General features: G+C 43.2%; 1 protein-coding gene across 1 annotated transcript in view; it reads left to right on the forward strand.

Annotated features, from left to right (window-relative positions):
• The first annotated feature begins 10,253 nt into the window (after positions 1–10,253).
• Positions 10,254–23,894, forward strand: part of SERINC5 (serine incorporator 5) — a 41,756-nt gene continuing 28,115 nt past the window's right edge. Inside the window, 4 exon segments of the mRNA XM_063422322.1 lie at positions 10,254–10,440; positions 10,442–10,495; positions 10,497–10,535; positions 10,537–10,827. Coding sequence (XP_063278392.1) covers positions 10,288–10,440; positions 10,442–10,495; positions 10,497–10,535; positions 10,537–10,827 — 537 coding nt within the window. The 5' untranslated portion in view covers positions 10,254–10,287.

The following is a 23,894-nucleotide window of genomic DNA, read 5'->3' on the forward strand; positions in this document are numbered from 1 at the left end:
GCCTTAATTCTCATAGTAAAGTAAGACCATTCTTTCCATTGGTGTATGGTCCTTTAAATTGCCCCATCAATTGGCAAAACAAAGTAAGAGTATATTTTGTGACCAAGACTATTGTCTTGTATGCATGTATACCTCAGTAGATGCTCACAGAGTGCAGTTTTTTATATAACACAAGTAGAGGAGCTGTTTCCCTCCTGCTCCCATGCAGCAATTTGGACTGTGCTCTGCATGTATAGTTGGGCCCTGTTCTATACCCTGAGTGTGTGGAGTGAGTCTTGTTTTCAGTTGAGTTCAGCTGAATTGTTTGTGTTGAATGGAGCTGAGTGAAGCTCCCTGTGTCAGGGTTAAAATTGCCTTGCTCTTAGTGATAGTGTGCACAGATAAAATGTACATGCATCACAGAGTAAGATAAGATTAGAGAAAGGATCAGCACAACATTTTCTTTCTTAATCTCAGGCTTCTGGATGGTTTGATTTAACATTTGTGATAGGTCAGAACTCTGGAAGAAATATTTGGGACTTGTGAATATAATACACAATCACACAATTAGTCATCTAAATACTGTTTAATTTGTGACTTGGTTAGTTTGTAAACTTTGTATCATATTAATCATGCTTCAGCATTGATAGTCTATCTCTAACCACACCAACTTACTGAATATGCAGCTACTGCAATCTATTTGGCTTCTGTTCAGAACCACAACAATCAAGCACAGTTTTTCTGGAGCATGTAACATGCATGCTTATGCAGAACTCTCAGTTGTACACCTGAGCAAACAGGAACATCATGTAAATGCCTTTTCCCTTGGGTCGAGACATTTCTTCTGCCTTTACCATCTCTTTATCATGAGTTACTGTTTCTTCCTGAAAGGTTAATTCTCTTTGCAAACATGATGACTTTTACCTCGAAACTTGATGGAACTTGAGTGACTTTTATGCATTGTACTGGTATTTTTTATAATTGAACTAGGATGTTGTTTTCTTCTTCCACTTTGTTGCCACAGTAAATTAGCAAAACTCATTGTATGAGCACACCATACAGAAATATGCTCTCTGTTTTAAACAAAACCGATTTAGTTTTCTTGTAGATGCCAGGATTACTTGTGGTGGCATGGAGAGCAAGGACTGCTAGCTATCACATCCTCCTCTGTCTCCCTGGTTCTTGATTAGTGCCAATGCTGATCCCAGAAGCCTTTTTGTTTTGGCTGCAGTTACTGCTTTGCATTTTTTGTATTTTTCTATACATGGTATACAGCAAATTGATGTGCTCCAAGCAGCACTGCCAATTCTTTGTTTTTGCCAGTCATTCTTGGCTTTTGTTACTGTTCTTGTTCTCTTGAATTACTGCATATGCATTGCTCACTTAGCCATTTCTTCTGGTGCACAAAGGTTTATGCTCCATGTGCATCAGTGTAATTATTCTTTTACAGAGCAGATTTTACCTTCCACCTTTTAACAGTGCAAGAGGAGGAAGGGGTCATTACAAAAGAGTCTATCATTGCGTCTGTTTTTCTTTTAATCCCTCTCCTCCCCCTTGCATTTTATACTCAGATATGTCAGCTTTGTCTCTGAGTTAAGCTATTCTCTCCACAAGCCTGTAATAAAATTACAGGATAAACTACAGATACATCTGCATATGGTTTATCAAGTTGTGACAGAAAAACTTCTCAGAGAACTACACTGAGTGCTTTGGACTCTTTTGGCAGGCTGTATTTTGACGTACACCTTGCTGGTATCCAGTAATGTGAGTGGCTCTTGCAAAAGACATGCACAGCTGCAGTCTCTTGGCTCCAAAGCAGCACTGCCTAGGAAAACCTTCTGTTGATCCTAATCTTCCAGAAGACCTTCTGGGAATTTGACTCCTGTAGCCCACCACTACCAGGAAGATTCCTGAAGCAGCTCTAGTCTTCAGCAGCTAGTGAGGGAACTCTTATTTGGCCAAACCTTTTTCACTGCATAATGACAATTTCTTATTTTCAGGCTTTCCTAAGTAGAGCTTTGATGCTATTGAACTAGACTTATATCATCTGTGTTCCATTCTAGTGTTTCCAATCTTTTTTTTCCTTCTTTGTTGGCAACTTACTCAGAAAATTTCTATGAATTTATTTTTAAAAACTCCTTTCAAATAAAAGGACTGGGGGGGCGGGGGGGGGTGGGGGGTGGGGGTGGGTTCTGTCTCCTCCTTCCAAAGAATCAAATCCGTGGGCTGCAAGGCCTGCACAAGGATTTTTTGAGAGTCTTGTTGTGTGGACAGCACAGAGGCCATGAGCATTGTAATAATTTCTTCTTGTTCTGCCAGCTCAAATTGTGCCCAGTAACAATGTTCATTACTGTGATATGAGCAGGATAATCTGCAGAGATAGAAGAAGGAAGATGAGTCACTTTACTCTTAATTAGAATGCGTTACTGTTGTGTAGCTTATTGCCTGCCACAGGAGATTTGTTACTTTGGCACTAATAATTATGCTAAGCTCATTTACACAACAGATATATATCGAAGCTATGTGCTTTGATTTGGGGAGTTCCCCACTCTGGGCCAAGGTGGTAGGCAGGTACCCTCAAAGAATACTGAAGCTGTCCTACATGGACTTGTCATATGTGAGGGTGGTTTGTTTTTCTTTTTTTTTTTTTTTTGTTTGTTTGTTTGTTTGTTTGTTTGTTTGTTTTTTGGGGGGGTTTTTTTGGGTTTTTTTGTGGTTTGTTTTTGTTTTTGTTTTGGTTTTGGTTTGGGTTTTTTTGTTTTTGTTTTTGGTTTTTTTTGGTTTTGTTTTGTTTTTTGTTTTTTGGTTTTTTGTGGGTTTTTTTGTGGTTTTTGGTTGGTTGGTTGGTTGGTTTGGTTTGGTTTGGTTTGGTTTGGTTTTTTTTTGTTTTGGTTTTTGGTTTTTTTTTTTTTTAAAGAAAACATTCACTGTCAAAATTAATAGATAATTAACAGTTACTGCAATCTGCCAGGCCTGAAGAATATATGCTCTGCTACTGAGTTGACAAATGTAAAACTGTCCTTTTCTTGCTACTCTAAATTTACCTGTAGGTTCGGGAACTCCCCCTGCATCCTGAATAAGTCAACAGTCCAGAAAGTGCCACCACGTTTTTCATCTTTATATATGATGCTAGAAACTGCTTTTAGTCCATTAGGCTTAACTGCAGGAGTTGAAAATCTGATTTACAACCGGCTCAGTTGTTCCTGCTGCTAGAGGTTGTGTGTGACAGAGAAATAAGGCAGATGGTCAGACATGGTAACAACTTCTGATCTTAACCCAGTGCTTGCTTGTCTCTCTGAGAGTCATCGCTCTTCAAGCTTCAAGTTCTGTTGTAAGGACGGAGAACCAGGGTGACTATTAGCCTGAGCCTGTTTAACCTCATATTCTTGTAGAGCTGCTTTAATGAGATCTTTTATATTGACCTTATCTGATAACTCGGGGATATCAGGGTTCCCTCCTTCCATCTGTCACTCACTAAGTCCAGTAAGACTCAGTGCCTCCCGGTCAGCACCAGACTCCCTGCTGCCAGCTGGTTACCTGAGTGTCTGAAATGTGAAAATTGCAGGGGTACACTGCTGTCTCCTTTTCTCCCAGCACACTATTTCCTCAGCACCACCTAAGTTAAATGTCCACGTCACTTGTTTCTAAGGTAAAGGTATGAGTTGTGATTGAAAATCTGAGACCTATTGGAATGAAATTCTGAGTAGGAAGGAAATGCTGTACTGCATCCAGTGGCAGGGGGCTTAGAAAAATAACATTGGTAAGTGGCATTTCATGGCATTGTGCTAAAAAGGGGATGTGCTAAAAATTAAGAGTGTGCAAATGCAACACAGGGGAGTTCAGTGCAAACGTGTGTAATTCCACACTTCTGTGCTTCACTTACAAAAATTACCCTCCTCAGAAAGGTGTAACTGATGCATTTCCTTAATAAACAATGCAGATCTTAATCCATTCTAAATTAACATCGGCGTGGAAAAACAATTCAGCAACCAGTTTATTAAGCTCTCTTTCTCAAAAAACAAGGTTTTTAAAGCAATTTTGCCTGGAAACCCCAGCCTTGTGGGGTTTTTAAAACTAAACTCCTCAAATGCTATGTAATACTTTCTTTCAAGTCCAGCAAGCTTTATTTGACTATAATCTAACTAAATTTGATTATTTAAATGTGCAGATGATTTTTTAGAAATCAATAACTGCTAGTAGCCAGAAAATATTTTTTGTGTGAATTCCAAAACACTAATAAAGGTACAGAGGAAGATACCACCATTTAGCATTACCCAACCCATTCTCCTGGAAGGGGCAGTTACATTTGTGGCAGGTCCCACATGCGCTGAGTCTCTGTGATCACTCCCCTTCAGGGATTCTTGGTTGCAGGCTGCTCCTGCCTCGCCCTGGCAGACCCTTGGGTGCTGCTGTTGTGGATACTCCCTGCGCCTCCCCAACCTCCACTCACAGTCGTGAGGGTGACCATCCAGTCACTGCAGTAACAAGTACTGGGATATTCCAACCTTCTTTTTGTCAGGCCCACAGCTTGGACATACTGTGCTGTTCCAGCTGCTCCTGGCATAATTCCTAGGGTACGCTGGCTTTTGGAAGAATCCAGAGGCCAGGGCTTCTGGAAACCCTTGGCTACCTACAAGAATGTGGGGAGATGTGGTCCATAATCCAGGTGCCACTGCACAGTCAGGAACACATGGAGAAAGCAGCGACTTTGTTATGGTCTTTAGCCACCCAGACTGCATGACACATGTGAAAAAGGCATATTGTGTGGCTCTAGGCAGATATTTACTATATGTGATATGCTAGGTAGAAAAGTTATGCTGTATTAACATTTGAATAGTATAGTGAATGTAGTTTTGTAATTAACATTGAGCTCTAGTAATTAAAATAGAAGCTATGTGTGTGAGATACTCTTTTTAGCTCAAGAAAGAGAGAAGAAATTCTTTGCACAGAGATAACAGTTACAAGAAATCCTAAATCTTCTAGTGAAGAAGAATTTATAGCTTCCTTATCAACAGAAGCAACCTCTTCAAGGACTTAAACCAGACTCACAGACGCCAGAGAATTGAAAGACAAGTAACAGCTGAAAACGATTGTTTTAAATAAAATATGCATAGTTATGAGGAGGTTCCTGAAAAAGAGAGAGATTTCTCTCCAGGGTGCCTTTCTCCTGACTAGCCTTTGTCTGGAAGGGGAGGGGTTGTGGCCCGGGCTAACTTTCTTTGTCTTTATTGTCTCATAAATTGTCCTACTCTAAATTGTTTAAATTTTATTATTGTATTTGTATTACTGGTTTTTTATAACCATTTTAGTTTTATTAAATTTCCAAAAATCCCAAAAGTGAGTGATTTGCATTTATTACAACGCAGATGATTTTGCAGTGACACACAAGTAAAACTACTGGTGATAAGTAGGTTACTTCTGTCTGATCACATCTTTGCATATTGCTTCCCTATACTGGAAAATCTTTTCCACAGGAAACAGCTGTGGAACAAACAGTAAGGTCATTGGCTGTGTCAGAACTCTGGCTGGGAATCTAAGTGTGGTTTCCAGAACACGTGTGTGCACACACATAGACATTTTTCTCCTTACCATAACCATGTTTTTGCCTGGTTTCTTAACTACTAGGCTCAAGCAAAATAAAAAGCAATTTCAAGCTTTTTTTTGTTTTAACAGGCATGCAAATTCTAAATTTACAGAAGTGACCACCACATGTAACATGGACCATTCTGGTTTTGTTTTCTTTCTGCTCGCATTTACATTTGGAAAAAAATTGCCATATTTAATTTCACCTGGAAAACAGACAAGTGGTATATTTCTCCTTCTCATTCTGTGCTCTTCATTTTGCCAACTGACACAAACCAAAAAAAATTACTGAAAAAACCTGAAATGACATAACACTGAAAGCATCATTCTGAGTTGCAGCTTTATTTCAAAATATGAGAACAAAACAATGCAATTCCTAATATTCTTACCCCAAAATACACTGGGTTGGTTCATCCTGAGGAAACAGAGAGTCTTTGAGCATTCCTGCTAAGTTAGGATTTCCCTGTGCTACGCCAAAAAGCTTTCTGCTTCACCACAAACATCTTTTGAGTTCTCTGTAGAGGTAGTAATACTGTATTCTTCTCACAGTGAAGGAGGATGGTAAGAACCTCTGTTCCTGTCACAATAATCCACGTGGAAATGGGTGTGGGAAGAGTAAAGCAGGTATGTGTAAACGTGCAACACATCCAAGTGAAACTGTGGTTGGCATCTGAGGGTAATAACACCCTTCCCAGTCACCTGTGCAAAGCTGATGTGCCAGAGGCCACTAGTATGTCTAAAAATGGGCTGGCTCTCTTGTGACCTGCCCCAGTGACATGCTTCAGGTTCTGCAGCTCCACCTGTGCACATTCTGGTGAGGAGACCGGTTAGCTCCCAGGGCACAGCTGGCTTCTGACCAGGGTTCTGCTGAGAATTGCCCCATGGTTACAACATCTAACCCAGTGCTTTGCTTCCTTCTTTGCTCCCTGACACCTAAATGGAGATCACAGGTTTAAGTTAGATCTCGGGTGTTGCGAGAAAGGAGCAGAGTATCAAACAGGCATCGATATGATTAGGGTTGATCTCTCCGTTTATCCCTTGTACTCTACTTTTATCAGGTTACAGAAAGGAAAGCAAGAACAGCTAAACAGTTGGTGATTGTCTAAAAGTACATATACATTAAATGATTGGTCCACGTTTTTTGGCATATAGTTTACCTTTTGTTCTACCTTATGAATAGCATTTTGTTTTCTACATCCTTGAGAAGGCCTAACAAGTTGTTACACATATTCAGCATCCGTGAGGAAGGCACACTAAATTATTACAACTGCTACTTTCTTATTAATTCAAGGCCTATAAGACCAGCACAGGAACTGTACAGACTCTCCTACTGTTCCCTGCTAGCAGGGATTGTTCAAACCCCCTATCAATAAACCATGACCTCGCTCTTCTAAAAATTCCTCTACACTTGGGTACTCCTTGGCTGTCTTTTGTCCTCTGGGGATACTCCATGCCTCCATTCTTCCTGACTTACTAGAACTCTCTAAGTCTGTGTGCATGAAATTCCCTATACAAAGCAAGACCAAGGCAATTTGCCTTTCCTTAGTGATGCTGTGAATTCCCTGTCACTTGAAAGCCCTAAATCACAATTAGCATTTCTTCAAAGAGGCCCCCAGCCAAAAGGGAGATATTGAGGAATTACTACTGGTTGAAGATTTCTGCCCAGTAAATCAGATCAGCCCGCTCTGATTTCAGAATGTGTATTTGATGGAAAAACCTTATTTTAAATGCACTGATACTTTGAGAGTGACAATTCTTTCCAAGTAGTAACATCTGCACATTGCTTTGCCATTAGTCTGCATAATGTTTGCCAGCAACACAGCGGGGAAGTTCAAGCCTTTCTGGTGATGAATTTTTACTGGAAAAGCCAAGGCACACATCCCAGTGCTCTAGGGTGCTGTAACTGATTGGAAAGCCATTACAGAGCTCTGGTGTTCTCTTCAGTGCAGAGGCTGGATCAGTTCATAACAGCACTGGCTGGCATTAAGAGACCTGCACAGAGCAGTGAATTAATGGTGCTTCCCATGCAGTGAATTCTTGTTGCTATCACAGACATGCTGACGTGTGCTACAGCCCCTCGTACTCTTCCATCATGCCCATACATCACCCTCACCAGCCCCTCTTTGTAAGACAGTTTCATTTTTAAACTAAACCTCAGATTCTCCTTCATGTTTTGAGTTGATTTTGCAGATGTGGAAAATAAGTGAAGCCTGACCAGGCAGCGTCTTGCAATTGTACAAGAAGTCTGGGACAGAAATAGAAGATGATTGCAGTTTGCTGAGTTCTCACTATGCTGTGATCCTTGTGTGCCCATGTCTCAACCACATTCTTTGGGAAGTTGACTGTGTTTCAAAGTTAAACAGACCAGTGGCTTTCCTGTTGACTGGGCATGCTGCTTTCCTGATCATTGTTCAGTTCTTGAGTCTATCTGCAGCTTCTGGGGAAAGGAGCTATAAATCAGAGGAGGTGTGCTGAGCCTCCAGCCCCAGTCCTGGCTTGAGGAGTCTTCACCTGAGGCTGGGACTTTTGCTGCTTCTACAAAGAAGGAGCAGCAGCCACATCAGTGCCTGAGCTGTGCTGGGGCTCTCTCAGATGCCCAGACTGGTGTCTTTTGCAGCTTAATAACCACCTGGTTGACAGAATTAATGTTGTACTCTCGGGGGGGCTGACAGTGGGTCTGTGAGCCAAATGACTGAGTTAGCAGGAAGAGGTGATAAGATTCATGTATATCTGTGAAAAGAAGAAGACAAGGACATCGGCATGGAAACTGACAAAAAAGAGACAATTAAAAGGGTACTTGCAGTTTTGCAGTTAAAGAAACAGAAACTAATACGTGCTTTTAGATTTTTTGTCAATGCTTGCCAAATATATTGACATTAATTGTTCTGTACCAATGAACACAATGAGGTGCTTTAATTAAGCGATAATTTAAGTACATGCTTTGTTTAGAAATGTATAAAAAGGGAACACACAGCAAATAAACGAGAAGCTTTTGACACATTGCTTGGTGTGTCGTGTTTGTCTCTACAGCGACATGTAAGAGTGGTAAATACCTTGTCCAGAGCTGAGTAGATGCAACTTTTGGAACACCATTGTGAAAAATGCATATTATATGGCTCTACGTAGATATTATGTATTATGTTGGAAAGTTATGCTGTATTAACATTTTAATAATATAGTAAATGTCGTTTTGTAATTAAAATTGAGCTTTAGGAGTCAAAATAGAAACTATGTGTGTGAGGTATTCTTTTTAGTAGCTCAAGAAAAGGAGAAGATAACCAAGAAATTCTTCCACAGAGACAACAATTACAGAAACCCCTACATTTTCCAGAGGAGAGGAATTTATGGCTTTCCTGATCAACAGAAATGAACCTCTTCAAGCCTGACTTAGACTCAGAGGCCTGTGGATTAACAGGAAAATTTTTGACATGTACCAGACGAATTTCTTGTTTGAAATAAAATATACGCATAATCATTAAGTGTTTTGTATATGCAATAGATTACTCCTCTTAAGGAGTGAATTTTCTTTTAACGGGGTCCTTTTCGTGGCTCACTTTTGTCCAGAAAGAGGTACCCAGCCCGGGCTGTAACTCTTTGCTGTTATTGTCTCATTAATTGTCCTAACTCTAATTGTTTAACCTTTATTACTATATTTGTATTATTATTTTTATAACCCTTTTATTTTTATTAAACTTTTATAAATTTCTAAAACAAGCGATTGGCATTTATTACAACATTAAAAACAAAGTACAGATCTGGTTCTTATTCATTGCACCGCCGTGGTAAGTAGCCTCTTCAGTCCGTAGTATAACACCAAATTGTGTAATGATGATTCACTTCCTGAAGCATCAACTCCATTTGTTTGCATACCGGAGGAAAGAGGAAGGGGTTTTACATCCCGCAATCCATGCCAGTTTCCTCGGTAGGTGTTGCTATGTTATCTACATATACATACCGCTATTCAAGCTTTTAATTACACAGAATTCCTAAAGCAGGAGCAGTTAAGACTAGAAATAGAGTTTAAAATAGTTACATTAAATATTACAGCATGCACACACACACACACATGCAGAAGGATACAAAGCAGTCAAAGGAGGGAGTCTTTCCACAGAGTTCTTACTTTCTACTTTTCATAGCTTTGCAGTATTAATTCCTATCTGTGCAGAAAATTCATGTCGGTACAGATTAATGTCCACAAAGGAGATGGAGTCCTGTGGAAGTACAGACTTCCCCATCCACCTACAACACATCTCCTTAATATGTAGCCCTCCTGTACAACATATATGATCATTAAAATTAGCCTTAAGTCCACTCTGGGCAGAGAAGGTAATATCCAGAAGTCTATTAAGTCTTAGTTCTTTTTCACAAAGTTCCGGAGTTTAGCGCGACCTTGGCTGAGCAGCAGTCTGTGTCAATTAGTAAAGCTTTCTAAAATTAATGGGTCCTCTCGTTATTCCCTTATCTACAAGTCTCTGTCCTTATCTACAGGCAGATTCACGCGGTATGTTTGTAAACACACAATCATCTGACAGGACGACGCCTGTCATATCTGAATTTGGCTTTGCGAGCTTCTATCGTCACATGGGAGGCTGAGAAATCCATGCCTGGAACTGCGCATGATTCCTGGCGGCTGAGGCTGGAGAATGAATTTCGGGAACACCAGGAAAGGGCTCAGCTCCTGTTAGGAACGCACGGCTCTTCCACGCAGGAAAGCGCTCGTGTGCCATGCGGCAAAGCCGTGTGCTCCGGGGTTGGTGCACTACAGTGTTAAAAACTGTAAACTTCAATCTGATGCCCGGCCTCGTAAGGTCCGCATGTTCAAATACCCTATTTACTGAATTTATTAGATTCCAGCTACCCAAAACCAGGTGTTTCACTGAGTAAATCAGCAGGCAAGCGATCCCAGCAGTGTCCCTGCCCGCAGGACAGCCTGCCGAGGATGGCCCCGCTCGGAGCCGCCCTCAGTGCCGCCGCCACCGCCGCCGCTGCGGCGGGCTCGGGGCGCGGAGCAGCGGCGCTCGCAGGCGGGCTGACGACAGCGGAAGCCGGGCGGCGGGGCCGGGCCGGGCTGGCAGCCGGGCAGAGGCGGTGCCGCCCCGCCCGCGGCGCCCCGCGCTGCCCTGCCCTGCCCATCCCAGGACAGCCCAGCCCTGGCCACTCCGGGACGTCGCAGCGCTGCGCGCTGCTGCACGCGGGAAGCAACCGGGGAGCCGCGCCGCCCCGCTCCGCGCCGCCGGCATGTCCGCCCGCTGCTGCGCCGGCCAGGTAGGCTCGGGCTGCGGGGAGCAGGTGCGCGGGCCCGCCCGGGGCAGCGGGGGCTCGGGAGACGGCGGGGCCGGGACCGTGGGCGCTCTCCGCGGGAGCGGGGGCCGGGGTGGGCAAGCCCTGCCTGCGCTGCGCCCATCCCTGCGCTGCCCCCATCCCTGCGCTGCCCCCGTCCCTGCGCTGCGCCCATCCCTGCGCTGCCCCGCGGCCGCGGCTGGCCGGGCTCCGGGCCGGGCTCCCCGGGCCGTCGGCGCGGCAGAGGAAAAGCAGCCCTGGCAGCAGCGGGGGTGCCTGTCCGGGCTCTCCGAGTGCCCGCAGCGGTGTTTCCGCCGGTCTCCTCGGTGGATTCCCCCCGTGCCTCGGCAGGAGGCTGGGCGCAGGCTGTGTGCCGGGGTGCGGGCGGCGGGCGGGAGCGGCTCCTCGCACCCGCGGCGGGGCAGCTGCGGAGGGTGGAGGGGCCGACACGGAGAGAGGCCTTCCCAAAAACCTGCAGGGCGAGGAGCAATGCCCAAAGGGGCGAGAGATCCTTTACAGCTGCCAGAGGCCGTTGGATGGTAGCCACTGGCTGCAGGCGGTGGGGCGATGAGACCACACGGTGTAAGAATTGGAAGGGTCTTAACTAATCTCATAGCCCCTGGCTGCCTATCAGAGCCTTTCACAAACTCCTCTAAATGCGGCTTGGGGAAGGTTTCGGCCTATTCAGGTGTTGGCAGAGGAAGTGAGAGATGAGAGCAAGTGGTGATGGAGGGCGGTGCAGGACCTGCATTGCTCAGTGTCCACGGGATGGGGATTCAGTACCCCTCATCTTAGCATGGTGCACCTGTTTTCCCAGTAAATCAATTCCACAAATGAAGGATCATGACTTGGAGGAGATGGGCAGTAGTGAGCCCTGTCCAGATCTCCTCCTTGGTTGCAGTGAAGGGAAGGACTCCTGTTCCTAAGAGTTGTCTCTCTGGTTTGATGTTACACGTATTCTCCAGGCACTTTATTTTGTGCTTTATTTTCACAAATATGTTTCCGCAATAGAAATCCATTACTACTTCTGTCTGCAACAGACTAGCCAGCGGCTTATTCCTCTCGTTTTGTATATTTAAACACCTTATGGTCCTAATTCTATTTCCTAATTTAAACACCTTATGGTCCTAATTCTTTTCCTTTGCTCACTCTGCCCACCCTTAGAATCTGATTATGCTCTTGCTGTTGTGTGAACCTCCTGGGAAAAATCTTACATATTTCCTGTAGTTTGAAATCCTGGGCTAGATTTGGTCTTATGTCTGTGGTTCTTTCAATCCTCAGTGGGACAGGAGGATTACTGAGCATGCATCCCCTTCCTTGCCCCCTGGGAGCTGCCCTGGGCCTCTCCACACAGTCCTGTGGACCTGGGGGACAGCAGTAACCACATTTGCTAATTTTCTTAGTGCAGGGTCCTCCCTGACTGCTTCTCCACAACCATTTTGGCAGCTGTGAAACAACTTGTGGAGCAGCTCAACAGCATGCAGTTAGTAGGTGCTGTTACTACAGTGGTTCCTGGCTTTTTGCATTTTCATTGTGCCTTTTTTTTTTTTTTTTGGTACCTCCTGGATGCGATAAACGGCAATCACTTGTTTTAGAAATTTATAAAAGTTTAATAAAAATGAAATGGTTATAAAAATAATAGTGCAAATACAGTAATAATGGTTAAACAATTAGAGTTAGGACAATAATGAGACAATAACAACAAAGAGTTACAGCTTGGGCTGGGTATCTCTTTCTGGACAAAAGTGAGCCAGGAAAAGGACACCGTTAAAAGAGAATTTACTGCTTAAGAGGAGTAACCTATTGCATATATGAAACTCTTCATGATCATGCATATATTTTATTTAAACCAAGAAATTCGTCTGGTACATGTCAAAAATTTTCTGTTAATCCCCAGGCGCCTCTGAGTCTAAGTCAGGCTTGAAGAGGTTCGTTTCTGTTGATAAGGAAAGCCATGAATTCCTCTCCTCTGGAAAATGTAGGGGTTTTTGTAATTGTTGTCTCTGTGGAAGAATTTCTTGGTTATCTTCTCCTTTTCTTGAGCTACTAAAAAGAATACCTCACACACATAGTTTCTATTTTAACTCCTAAAGCTTAATTTTAATTACAAAACGACATTTACTATATTATTAAAATGTTAATACAGCATAACTTTCCAACCTAGCATAATACGTATAGTAAATATCTACGTAGAGCCATATAATATGCATTTTTCACATGGAGAAGTGACTTAAATCGCCAAGAGGGTGAAACTGTTGTGATGCTCAGTGGTGAATGGCATGGATTTAGCATGACCAACCTTTGAGACAACATTCTTGAAGCCTCTGTCCCTATCCTGCCTGTGTGGTAATCCCTGATAGTAATGTGTTTCATTGACACTGATGTGTCACTTTGGAGTCTGTAAATAAACTGAACTCCTTAGTGTTGTTGAAGATGAAACAAAAGCCCTAAGGTGGATGTAGTTTTTATGCCAGAAATCCCTGGGGAGATTTATTTTGCTGGCTCAAGCACTACTTTTGATGTAAGACTTATCTATGCTAAATATGACATATTGCTGGAGTTACATCAGCAAACATAGTGTGTGTAACCTTTCTGTAGGCTAAGTTAATAAACACCATAACCCATGTTTCAGTAGCATGCAGTGTCACATTTTTAACATGAAAAACGGTCTTTGCCTTTTTTAATTGATTTATTCCAACATTGATGAGGGCATGTTTGTATAACATGACTAAAACACAAGAAAAACAAAAGGGATAGAAGCTCTTCATTCTCTCTAATCCAGGCTTCCTCAGACATTTTGTGGTCACTGTTAACAAAACCAAGCAGGAAAATCAAGAAGGAATTTGGCCTCTCCTTCAGTGTTTCCCTGAAGATGAAGTTAACCCATATGTCCAGAAAGAGAGATTAAGTGCTTGAGGAAAGATGAAACTTTTATAAGAGTTACACAAAACAACTCTCAAGTTAGGTCCCCGATTTTTTCCCAAAATGTAGTAGTTTAATGTGCTTGATGTCCTATGGCGTGAGGATTTGTTGTGGCAGGCATTTTTGCCTTATTTATGTCTTATGCATGCCTCTGTCTGTGGATCTGCTTTCCTAGAACCGACTGAGAACTTTGCTATTCTCTTTCAGAGCTATTTAAGAGCAATTGTTGTTTGTGTGTAATTGCCATTTGTCTGTAGCTGATATCAGAATTATATTGTGAGTTAACATGACAATTAATTTTCACTCAAAAAGATTTTCCTGGTGTGAAGTAGATGATGAGTGATTGGTACTTCTTTTGAGTCAAATCATGCTAAATGTGTAGTTGGTGGTGCCTGTCAGAATGAATGCATTGAGGTTTTGCAGCCCAGATTGCTGTTACAGGGTACACTGGCAAGCTGCCAGACTTCAGTGTACTTCGGTCATGCTGATTTTGCATTTGCAAAATTATTTAAAATTATCTTAATGGACATTACTGTGTGACTTGCATCCTTGCCAAATGGACCCTGGAAACTTTCTTTGAGAGAATTTGGCCATTTATAAACTTTGATTTCTGCAGTTGTTTTTTATTGGGCAATGTAGAACCTTGCTTTGAAGACAATTGTGATATTTAGGTTTCTGAGCTGTAATAAGCTAGCTAAATGTTGCTTCTTTGCTTGTGTCTATTTTGAGAATGCAGTGAGAATACAGTTTGGCTTGGGCCTCCACAATGCTTTTGATTACATAAAAACTCTGCTTGAATTGACAGGAAACAGGATTTTACATTTGGCTTTTCTTCAGTAGTGATTCTCAAGAGAATAAAGTTGAGATCATGGTTAAAGAAAGCAGCTGTTGCGGAAAATCTTTATTACAATGAATATGTTTTTTCCAGAGTTAAATAAATGTAATTTAGATCATTAACATTCATTTTGGATGGACAGTATGTTGTAGCTGGGTTGTTCAAGAAGATGAATTTTTCGGTTAGAACTGGTAGCTGTTAAAGCTTATGAAGCTCTTTTTGTAGGTCTGTTAAATCTTGAGAGGTGTCCTTAATAGTGTTCTGCACTTAGAAATCATACCATGTAGTAAATCAAAGATATGCCGCAAGTTTGAGTGTCAGGTTTTCATTTTCTACCCAGAATTCTAATTCTGATGTGCTCTTTTTAAGAAAAGGATAAAAACAGTGCTGCTATATTTTCACGGATTACCTTGGCCCATCTTATGACTTCTGTGACTCATAGCTTTTGGGGAAAGGAGGGAGATCCCTGTGCACTCCGGGACTGCCTGCCTCTCTGGCACCTGCAGGTTGAGAAGGGAGCTTGCAGTCCTGTCCCATGGTCTCCTCTTTCCATTACGTGGTGACAAGGGTGGTTCTGTCACCCTCATCCAGATTTGTGCCCTCCGAGGTCACAGGAACATTGCAGGATGTATGTGCAGTGTGATGTATACCACTGTGCTAGTGGTGTTCCTGGTTTCACTCCACACAGTGCTCCCAAAAAGACCATTTCTTGTCCTGCAAATGGTCTTCCTAGGTGAGAGGAGTTTGTTTAGTGTGTTTGACCTGAACATTTAGCTGAGGTGAGGTTTCCACACCTCACAATTATTAGTTGTGACAGAAGGTGAAACTAGCTGTTTGAGGTCAGATGTAGAATATTGTAGTGTACTCCAGTATGTTCAGAAAAAGAGCCTGGTGAAGGACTATTTCCCCTGTTTGCAGAAATGTGGAGGTTTTGTTTTAAATAAATGGTTTCCTGAATAATTGAATTAGCAAAGCCTGATCTCCTGCAGCCTTGTCCATTGAGGTTGGTATCTCATGCTGATTCCCTTTCTAACAAGTACAAAGTTGCATTGCAACCTTTTCCTTGCTTAGGGTTGAGAGATCATTTCTCCACTAAATCTTTTGCCTGTTTTCAAGGAAACTTTAAAAACTTATCTTTGGGGTTCTATCTGCCTGCCATGGTGGGATAAAATTTACTGCTGGGTTCAAGAGTGATCAGAAAGGCAAGGAAAAGTGACCAAAAGATGGGGAGATCCTGAAAGTGTTGTATCATTTGACATTGCATTTCTAGGTTGGAATTCTTTCCCTGTCACTGCATAAGAGGGAGAAGATAGTCTTTCTCATTCCTGGCTGATTTCCAATTGCTTCCTGTTATTTAGACTTTTTCTCTTGCATCCCATGAGTTGATTGTATTGTGCATTTAAAGAAATGCCTTAAATACCCGTAGCTCTAGAGCTGTGAAGTGAAGGCAGTATAAGAGCAGGGCCTTCACTTTTAAGGGCAAGGGTGTCTTTTTCTGCCAAAGGATCTACATACTACTGCTGGTCCTACTTTAGTTTTTGCAGGTGTGGTTGTTCCAGGATGTGTTTTTCCTGTTACTGGGACTTTCATTGCAGTGGAAGCACTCGCAGTTGTGGGTACAAGACATACAGAATTCAGGGATGAGAGCCTGAGCTATGACCACGGCAGAAGCTCGTGGAGCTGGTGACTGCTCTCATCCCAGGCACATGCTGAGGTGGCACAGTATTCTCAAGTTAGCTGTGTGAAAATGCTTGGACCTTAGGCTGCTTGCTGTGTCCTTCTCAAGGACCCCAGTCAATGGTGCTCCTGTTTCTTTCTCAACTGTGCAGGCCCTAAGAGGTCTCAGCATTCTAAATGCCTGGCCTGCAAGATATTTAGGCTGCAACTGACCATCCTGTGGATGAGATTTGACCTGCTGCCTTGTTCAAGTCATCCAGGACACAAGCTTCAGCATGTTAGACCATGAGGGACTGAGCCAGGGACAGCCAGCCGGAGCTGTGGGGGCACTGCAGGGTGTGCCCGTGATGACAGACTGGGGAGAGGTGGCTCTGTGACTGGTTTGGAGGGACCTACACACCAGCAACCTCACCATCATTTTAATTACTGGTAGCTGTGCAGGAGCTGGTCTTCGCAGCTCAGTAATTGCATCTTCCAGCAATTAAAGATGGTGTGCTCTCAAGTATTTAAACATATATATGTTAACAGTCTGAAAACATAAAATTTTGCTTTTCCTTCTGTCCAGTAGCACTGATCCAAAATATGTCATCCTGTAATCCCTGGTACTGGGTTTTAGCAGGAACTGTTCTTCATGTTTTCTGAAAAGACCTGTCTCATAGGTTTTTCTCTTGCCTTGTTACAGTCACTGGCAAAACCGTGGTTCAGGAATACTTCCCATATCAGGAAGGTACAAGCATTGTATTTAAAAATGCTCATCAAGAAGCAATGCCACGATGTGAGCAGGCTCCACTTTGAACCTTCCAGTCTGGAAAAGTGTGAATGTTGGGACATTGATGTAAACCGAAGCATATTTAGCAATGCTTTGAACAAGCAGATTATTTTTTTTCTTAATATGAAGGGATGAGAAAGAGTTAAGGCATTGTACCAGTTTATTGGCCTTTTTGTACAAAGTGTTAATGCTTTTTTTTTTTTTTTTAATTTCACATCCTAAAGTCCTCTTGGACTCAGTACTGAAACCATCTTTTAAAGACACAGTTTGTTTGTGGAACAGCTTAAAGCTGTCCATTCAAAAACAAAGCAGCTGTTCCAGCTATGTGCTTTTAAGTCAATGCATATGAAAAATTCATTTTAACTGCTTGTTCACTCCAGTGGTACATGTACTTAGGCAGTTACTGCGCTGCATTTTGTTCTCTGTACCTGGTGATATACCACATTTTACCATGTGCCATCCTACCTCTAGAGTCCTGGTCTCAACCATCAGAGCTGACCTGGAGAAGATCTGCTCTCTGTAGGAAGTGATGGCCCCAGTTGTGAGACTTTGCCACTGCTGATTTCTCTTTCATCTTTCAGTTGCTTGGTGATTATCTCCTTTGCTGTGAAAGTCTGAGAAGTGGCTGCAGCATGAGTTTAGACTACCTGCAGATGAGAAAACTGTGAAATACGAAATTATAGAAAGGACAGCTGAACCTGTCACCCAGCAGAGGTTGCTGTCAGTGAAGAAGGTCAAGGGATCAATGCAAGGAAGCTTCAGGATCAATGAATTGAGAGGATATTTAAAATTGCTCCAGAAGCACACAAGTGGATGAAAGGACTGATGAAGTGGGGACTACTGTTGAAGCAGATGTTACCCAGACGGCACTGTATTACTGTAAATAAAATAAAACTTTTTAAGTACAGCCATGTAGCTGCTGCCCACCTTGTGTGTGGAGTGCTGCAAGGCTGAGTCCCATCCCTTTGTGGCTGTATGCTGCAGAGAGGACTCAAGTGACTTGCTGGACTGTTTACAGTTGGACTGCCAAGATTTTGTAGGAGAGACTGGGCAAATTTGAATTTTTTTCAGAAAAAGAGACCCTGAACAACGTAGGTGCTTGGAAGAGAAGTCTTAAAGCCTTCAAATGAGACAGAGGATAAATGTTTTGGTTTCCTTCTTTGGTGAGCTGGGAGAAAAGACCAGGAAATTAAAAGGCTCTGTAAGCTAGTGGAGAAAGCCTCACCAGGAACCAGTGCCTGGGGAATTGTAGCAGACAAATTAGAAGGTGGGTTTTTTTTTTTCTCTTTACAGTAACCACAGGGGTGGACAGTCTTCTTTGTACTGCTGTCAAACCCAGATGGTCTGTGCTAATGGAAAATAGCTGAGCAGAGGAGATGGGGATAGGATACACTGTGAGGCTCAGGTCAGACCAAACAGTTGACTTGATTTTTCCAAAATCATCAGGAGAAGAGCAATTGAGCAGACTTGAATATAGACATTTTGCAGCGGTGTTATTTTCTAACGCTGAGCTAAGTCACCACTTAGTAACATTTGTGCAGAGAGACAGAAGCTAATAGCTCTCAGTCCAGCTTAACTTCAGCTTTGCCAGTGCCTGGCAGTGGCTCACCCATGGTTTAACTCTCAGTGAAGCTTTCTTGCCTAGGTTTTGGGCTGCTTGGTGCTGTGTGGCAGTTCTGCCCCGTGGTGGCTGAGGGTAGGAAACCCTCAGCAGAAAGCATGACTCAGGCAGTGTCTGGGCTGGCATGACTTCTCTCTGAAGTCTGTTTCAGTTTTGCAGAGTTTGCAGTGTGAGATGAGCTCCTCAAAATAGGTCATCAGTTGATTAACTGGTGTGTTGGTTCACAAAGCCTCTTGGCTTAAGTCACATGGTGAGTCTGAATATTAAATGACAAGCAGTGGAAAGCCAGTTGAGTCAGACAGAGGACAAAATAAAGCCTCCTTTTTGGTGAGTGTAGTTACTTCAGAGGGACAAACAGCTGTATGATCATGTGACCCGTTGAAGAAGCTTTTGGAAAATGCATCTGCATAACAGCAGTAGGTTTTCAGTAATAGTCTAAGACCAGCTCCTAACACTCAGGACACCTGGCATCAGACATCTCTGGTTTTCATGAACCAGTGCACTAACAAAAGATTTGCTTCTACATGCTCTTTCCTGAAGCCAAAAGTCCAAGCAAGGGCAGGTGTGTAGCCACTTCAGGACCTTTATCATGCTTTGCCTGTCCAGCCTGCTTGGATGCTGCCTGTACCTGTGAGAGTAGATGTTTGGATGTTTTTGATAGAGCTGCTGTTAACAGCTCAGTGGCTGCATTATCTGCAAATCTTATGGCCCAGATAATGCTGGTAGTCAAGTAATCAAGCAGTGCATGAAAAACTAAGCTGCTCTAGGCCCCTATGAAAAGAAGCTTCAGCGTGGCACATTCCTGTGCTCCCTGGACAGGCTGGAAGGCACACATTCTCCCCCAACACTCTCACCAGGCTGTCAGTTAGGGAGGAAGAAATGAAAAGCTGATAAATCTTCATTTCATTAAATAATGCAGGGTTTTTTCCCTGTTATGCTCTTATCCCCTTTGATTCTTACCATTTCTGCTGAAGTTTCCCAAAAGGAAATTCTTTGTTTTGATAAGCTTGATACTTGCCTATGGTTTGTGTAATTTAAAAATACCATAGGCTATTTTGGGCAATGATCCTGAAACTCCTCACCCTAATGACTGCACAAAGTATTTTCTAAAGCCTTCGAGATCTTTTTGGAAATGTATGTGGAAAATGTGTTCTTAAAATCTCACTGTCTCAATAAAAGCAGCAGGCAAGATAGTTTCTCTTATTTCTCAGTCTTGTATGTAAACAGTTACATGTGCTTAGCATTACTGGCATACCCCACTCCAGTATCCCCATATCCCAGTCAGATAAATTCTGATTTATCAGATTGCTGCACAGCTTGCAAAAATCAAGACTTGGGTGTGTGGCAGATGTTAAGTGTGTGTTGGTGGGGTATTTATTGTAGGGAACTGATAGTTTGTGCTTAGGTTGGTAAGCCTGCTTTCACCCTGTTTTGTTAACCTAACTCTTGTTAACCATAGGTGCTCCCCAGACTTTAGTAAGATGGGACTGTTCAATATGTCCGGGCCTGCCTGTACTTGGAAAAGTGGTTTGCACAAACAAGGGCTGTTACGTGTCTGCTTACTTCTGCTCTTTACTGGATGAATGTCAGAATTACTGTTCCTTGCATTGGCAGGCACCTACAGCACTCCAGTTAAATGAGGTGGTAGGAGAACACCACTGGAAACATCTGTTCAGAGAGGGGAGGAGGCGTGTAGGACAGCTGCAAAACATTCAGCTCTGGTTTCACCTCCTGCCCACGCACTGTGCCCTCACATGAAGTGGTAGAACTGTGGCTGCTGTTGTATAATTCAGCAGCTGAGAAGGGTTGATATGTAATTTTCACACCTTGCCACTAGGTTGGTTTATTTGGTCACCCCCAGAGCTGTCAGGGCTCATAAGGTGCTGGAGCAGGGTAGGAGTCAGCGAGTGGCTGACAGAGGAGTCACAGACTAGTCTAGAAGGGACCCACAAGGATCATTGAGTCCAGCTTTGTGGGAATGGCATATATGGGGATCATACCCACAACTCTGGTGTCATTGGGAGACAGCCTGGGTCGAGCTTGAGGTTGTTAAGCCAGCCTGGCTGCCAGAGGAAATGTCTGCGAAACTGGGCTTTGAATGTATTTCAACAGAAATATTTCCCACACAGCTTCCCACAGCTGCTGTTGTGAAACCAGTCAAGTCAGCCACCATCCAGGCAGTTCAACTCCTGGTGCAGTCTGTTTTCAGGTGTGTTAGGCTTTCAGATTCTGGGGTCTCAGGCAGGTTGGCACTGTACTCTGTGAGCTCTGGAAAAGTAGCACTGAGCAAAGCAGGCTGCTGGTCTAAGCTGTGGCATCGTGGTGGGTTAATGTGAGGGGGCTGGCTGGTTGTAAGTGTTTGTGCAAAGCATAAATATTTGCCCAGTGTTTGTAATTATTGTCAGACTAAGGTGTTCACCCCGGTGAGGAGACGTAAAGCTAGAGAGAGAGCTGGGCTGGCTGTGCATGCTGCCCGACCTGTGGGAGCCTTGGGATTGAGAAGGACTTGAAGCCAGGACCTGCTGCAGGATGACAAACTCCTGGTAGAGCAGCCTGGCTTTCAGGTGCTGTTGTGCTGGGCTCATGGAGAACCTGGGTTTGGGGTGATGGTGAGACTCTGAAGGAGTTCTGTGCATACAGACCTGTACATACAAGATCTCCCTGCAGGCAGTGGTCACAGACCTTCATTGTTTGGGTTTTCTCTGTCCTAAAAACTGCACAGCATCTTCCTCCTGCAGCACCTCATTCTTTGGAGGGGCTTTTCATGATAAGCTAAATCTGTAAAAGATTTTTGGCATTACTTCCCTTTTTTCTCAGTCTGTTTTTTACAACATGACGAAAACTTGTTGCTGGCTTGCAGTGGGTTTTGAGCCTCTCTGCAGACCATTGCTGCAGTCAAAAGGCAAAGAAGAAATGAGATGAGCCATGCCTGCAGTAAAGGATGTGGCATCAGAGTATCTGTGTAGCTTAGCTGCACACTGACCAAAACTTAACAGAGAACTCTTTGTATATGTGGGCTCTGAGGTCTTGTCACCCAAAGATAGTATCTTTGAAACCTCTTGGGTCAGTAGGTTGTGGCCAGCATCTTAGTTTTTGGGACAGAGACTGTTCTCATTTATTTTTGGATAACACCTATTTCATTGTGGCCTACTCTGAAATGTTAGAGGTACAGTTAAAAAAAGAAAAATAAAAAACCTCACAAAAAAACCCCAAACCACCAAATTTGGGGCTATGGCGGAATAGTCTAACCGATTTTCTACGGTTTCCATGGCTATTCAGAGTGTTTGAAGAGGTGCATCTGGAAAAAGATGGAAATACTGGTATTTTTCACAAATATTTCCTATTTATAGGGTTGTGCTTAGTATTAGAAACTAACATTAAAGTCTAAGTAATGTGGAAAAGTACATAAATGACTTATATATTCTGTTTAAGCGTTTGTTGCTTTAAGCAGCAGCTCCAGGGACCCAGGAGTAGAATAGCAGATGTAGATGAGATTTTACTGGATGTAGATGAGATTTTACTGGCAGAGCTCTCTAGCACCTGGTGTACGAAAATGTTTTTCTCCTTAAAAATGCTAAAGCTGTGTACCTTTTTACTTCTGTACTGTATTTGTTAATGTTATGCTAAGGCCAAGAGTTCAAGTTCATTGTGGATACTTTAGACTGGGGTGATACCAAATCCTTTCATGTTAAAAGGACTGTAAGCCTTAATTTTTTTATTGTTGTTGTTAAGAGTTCTGAAGTGGGTGAATTATACATTTCTGGTATGCATTTGTTTTGAAATATTATCCCATTTGTTTGCTGAATCAGTGACTTGCTGTAGCTTCCTTATTTCCTGGACTTGTGTTGATGCTCTAAAAGGTAATGTAATTTCACTACCTATAAAAGACAGAATTGCCATTCAGCCACTAGAGCCTTCTATTTTGAAAGTATACTTGCACGATGTGCTTTTGCACATAGTGTTTTTAATTTCCAGCTTAACATGAGCTGATTCTGTTTATTCACCAGATCTGCAGCTCTGTGTTTTGGGGAGGATCTCTGTTCTGCAGTAGCAGCAGTTTTAGCAGCTGCATGCTTTGAGGCCCCGTCTCCTCTGGTGTGAGATCCAGTGGTGACGTGAGAGGAGAGCAGCACAGGGGCTGGGCTCTGTCCCCTTTTCATGTCTTCTGCAAGTGAAGAGCTGCTGTTGAGAGAGGGAAGGGCCTGTCTGCCACCCCCTTCCTGGGGGCTGAAGGCAGGAACGGTGACCTTGAATATTGCAGAGATAGTCATGGCATGGCGAGGGAGTGATGAACTGGGAGTCTTTTCAAGAGGTCTCTTCAAAATTATTGAAGTTCTCTGGAGTTAGAAATGTATGTGCCTGCAAATGCACATGAAGCCTCCTCCCCTTTATCAGACAAGTCCTTGATGCTGGAAGAGAAAGTGTCCTGGGAAGAAAACAGTGCATGATGCTTGGGTATCTGAAGACACAACCAATGAAGTTTCCCTGGCTGACTCAAATGTGGCACTTGTGGAATTTCAGTCCTTTGGCAAGCATCCACCTTGTACAAATTCTTGCTGGAAGCAGAAGGTCCCCTGAATGTTCCTGTGGCCCCTCCAAAAGCTGAGGAAACACCAGTAAGAAGCAGCTTTGGTGTGCTGGAGCACCAGGCTCTGGCAGTGCACCATACCTAGCCTCAGGGAGCCCCTGGAAAATGGGAGTGTAGGGGGGTGAGGTTACTCTGGGTTGGCAGCAGTGAGACCTGGGAGGGCGGCTCCCTGCTCCTGGCTTCTGCTGTTGTCCAAAAATCCCTCCTGTGGTCATGGTTGGTGGGTTAAGCACAGACAGGAACCATATGGAGCTGCTGCCTATTGCAATTAAGGGCCTGGCCATGGACAGTGCTGCCTTATGAATACAAGTACGGCTTACCTTGGTGCTTATATATATGACTTTTCTAAAAGTAGAAGGCAGGGAAGGTGAATCCAGTTTCTTTGAAAGTCAGTGATACTGCTGACAGCAAGAAAATAACGAACCTTAATCTAGATCCCTTTCAGGATTCATTCAGTATCTTTTTCCTTGTTGAATAAAATAATTACATGGGTTTTGCTATGTGCCGTGGATTTTATCTTGGTGCAACGTCAGTTGTTGGTAGAAAACTAAAATACACAGGGAAATCTGTCTTTCATCCTTAGCAAATCTGGGAAAGCTAGACACTGATGTGCTTAAAACTAGTGAGTTTTGATAAACAG

This window comes from Prinia subflava, chromosome Z (genome assembly GCF_021018805.1).
Source record: "Prinia subflava isolate CZ2003 ecotype Zambia chromosome Z, Cam_Psub_1.2, whole genome shotgun sequence".
NCBI classification, from domain to species: domain Eukaryota; kingdom Metazoa; phylum Chordata; class Aves; order Passeriformes; family Cisticolidae; genus Prinia; species Prinia subflava.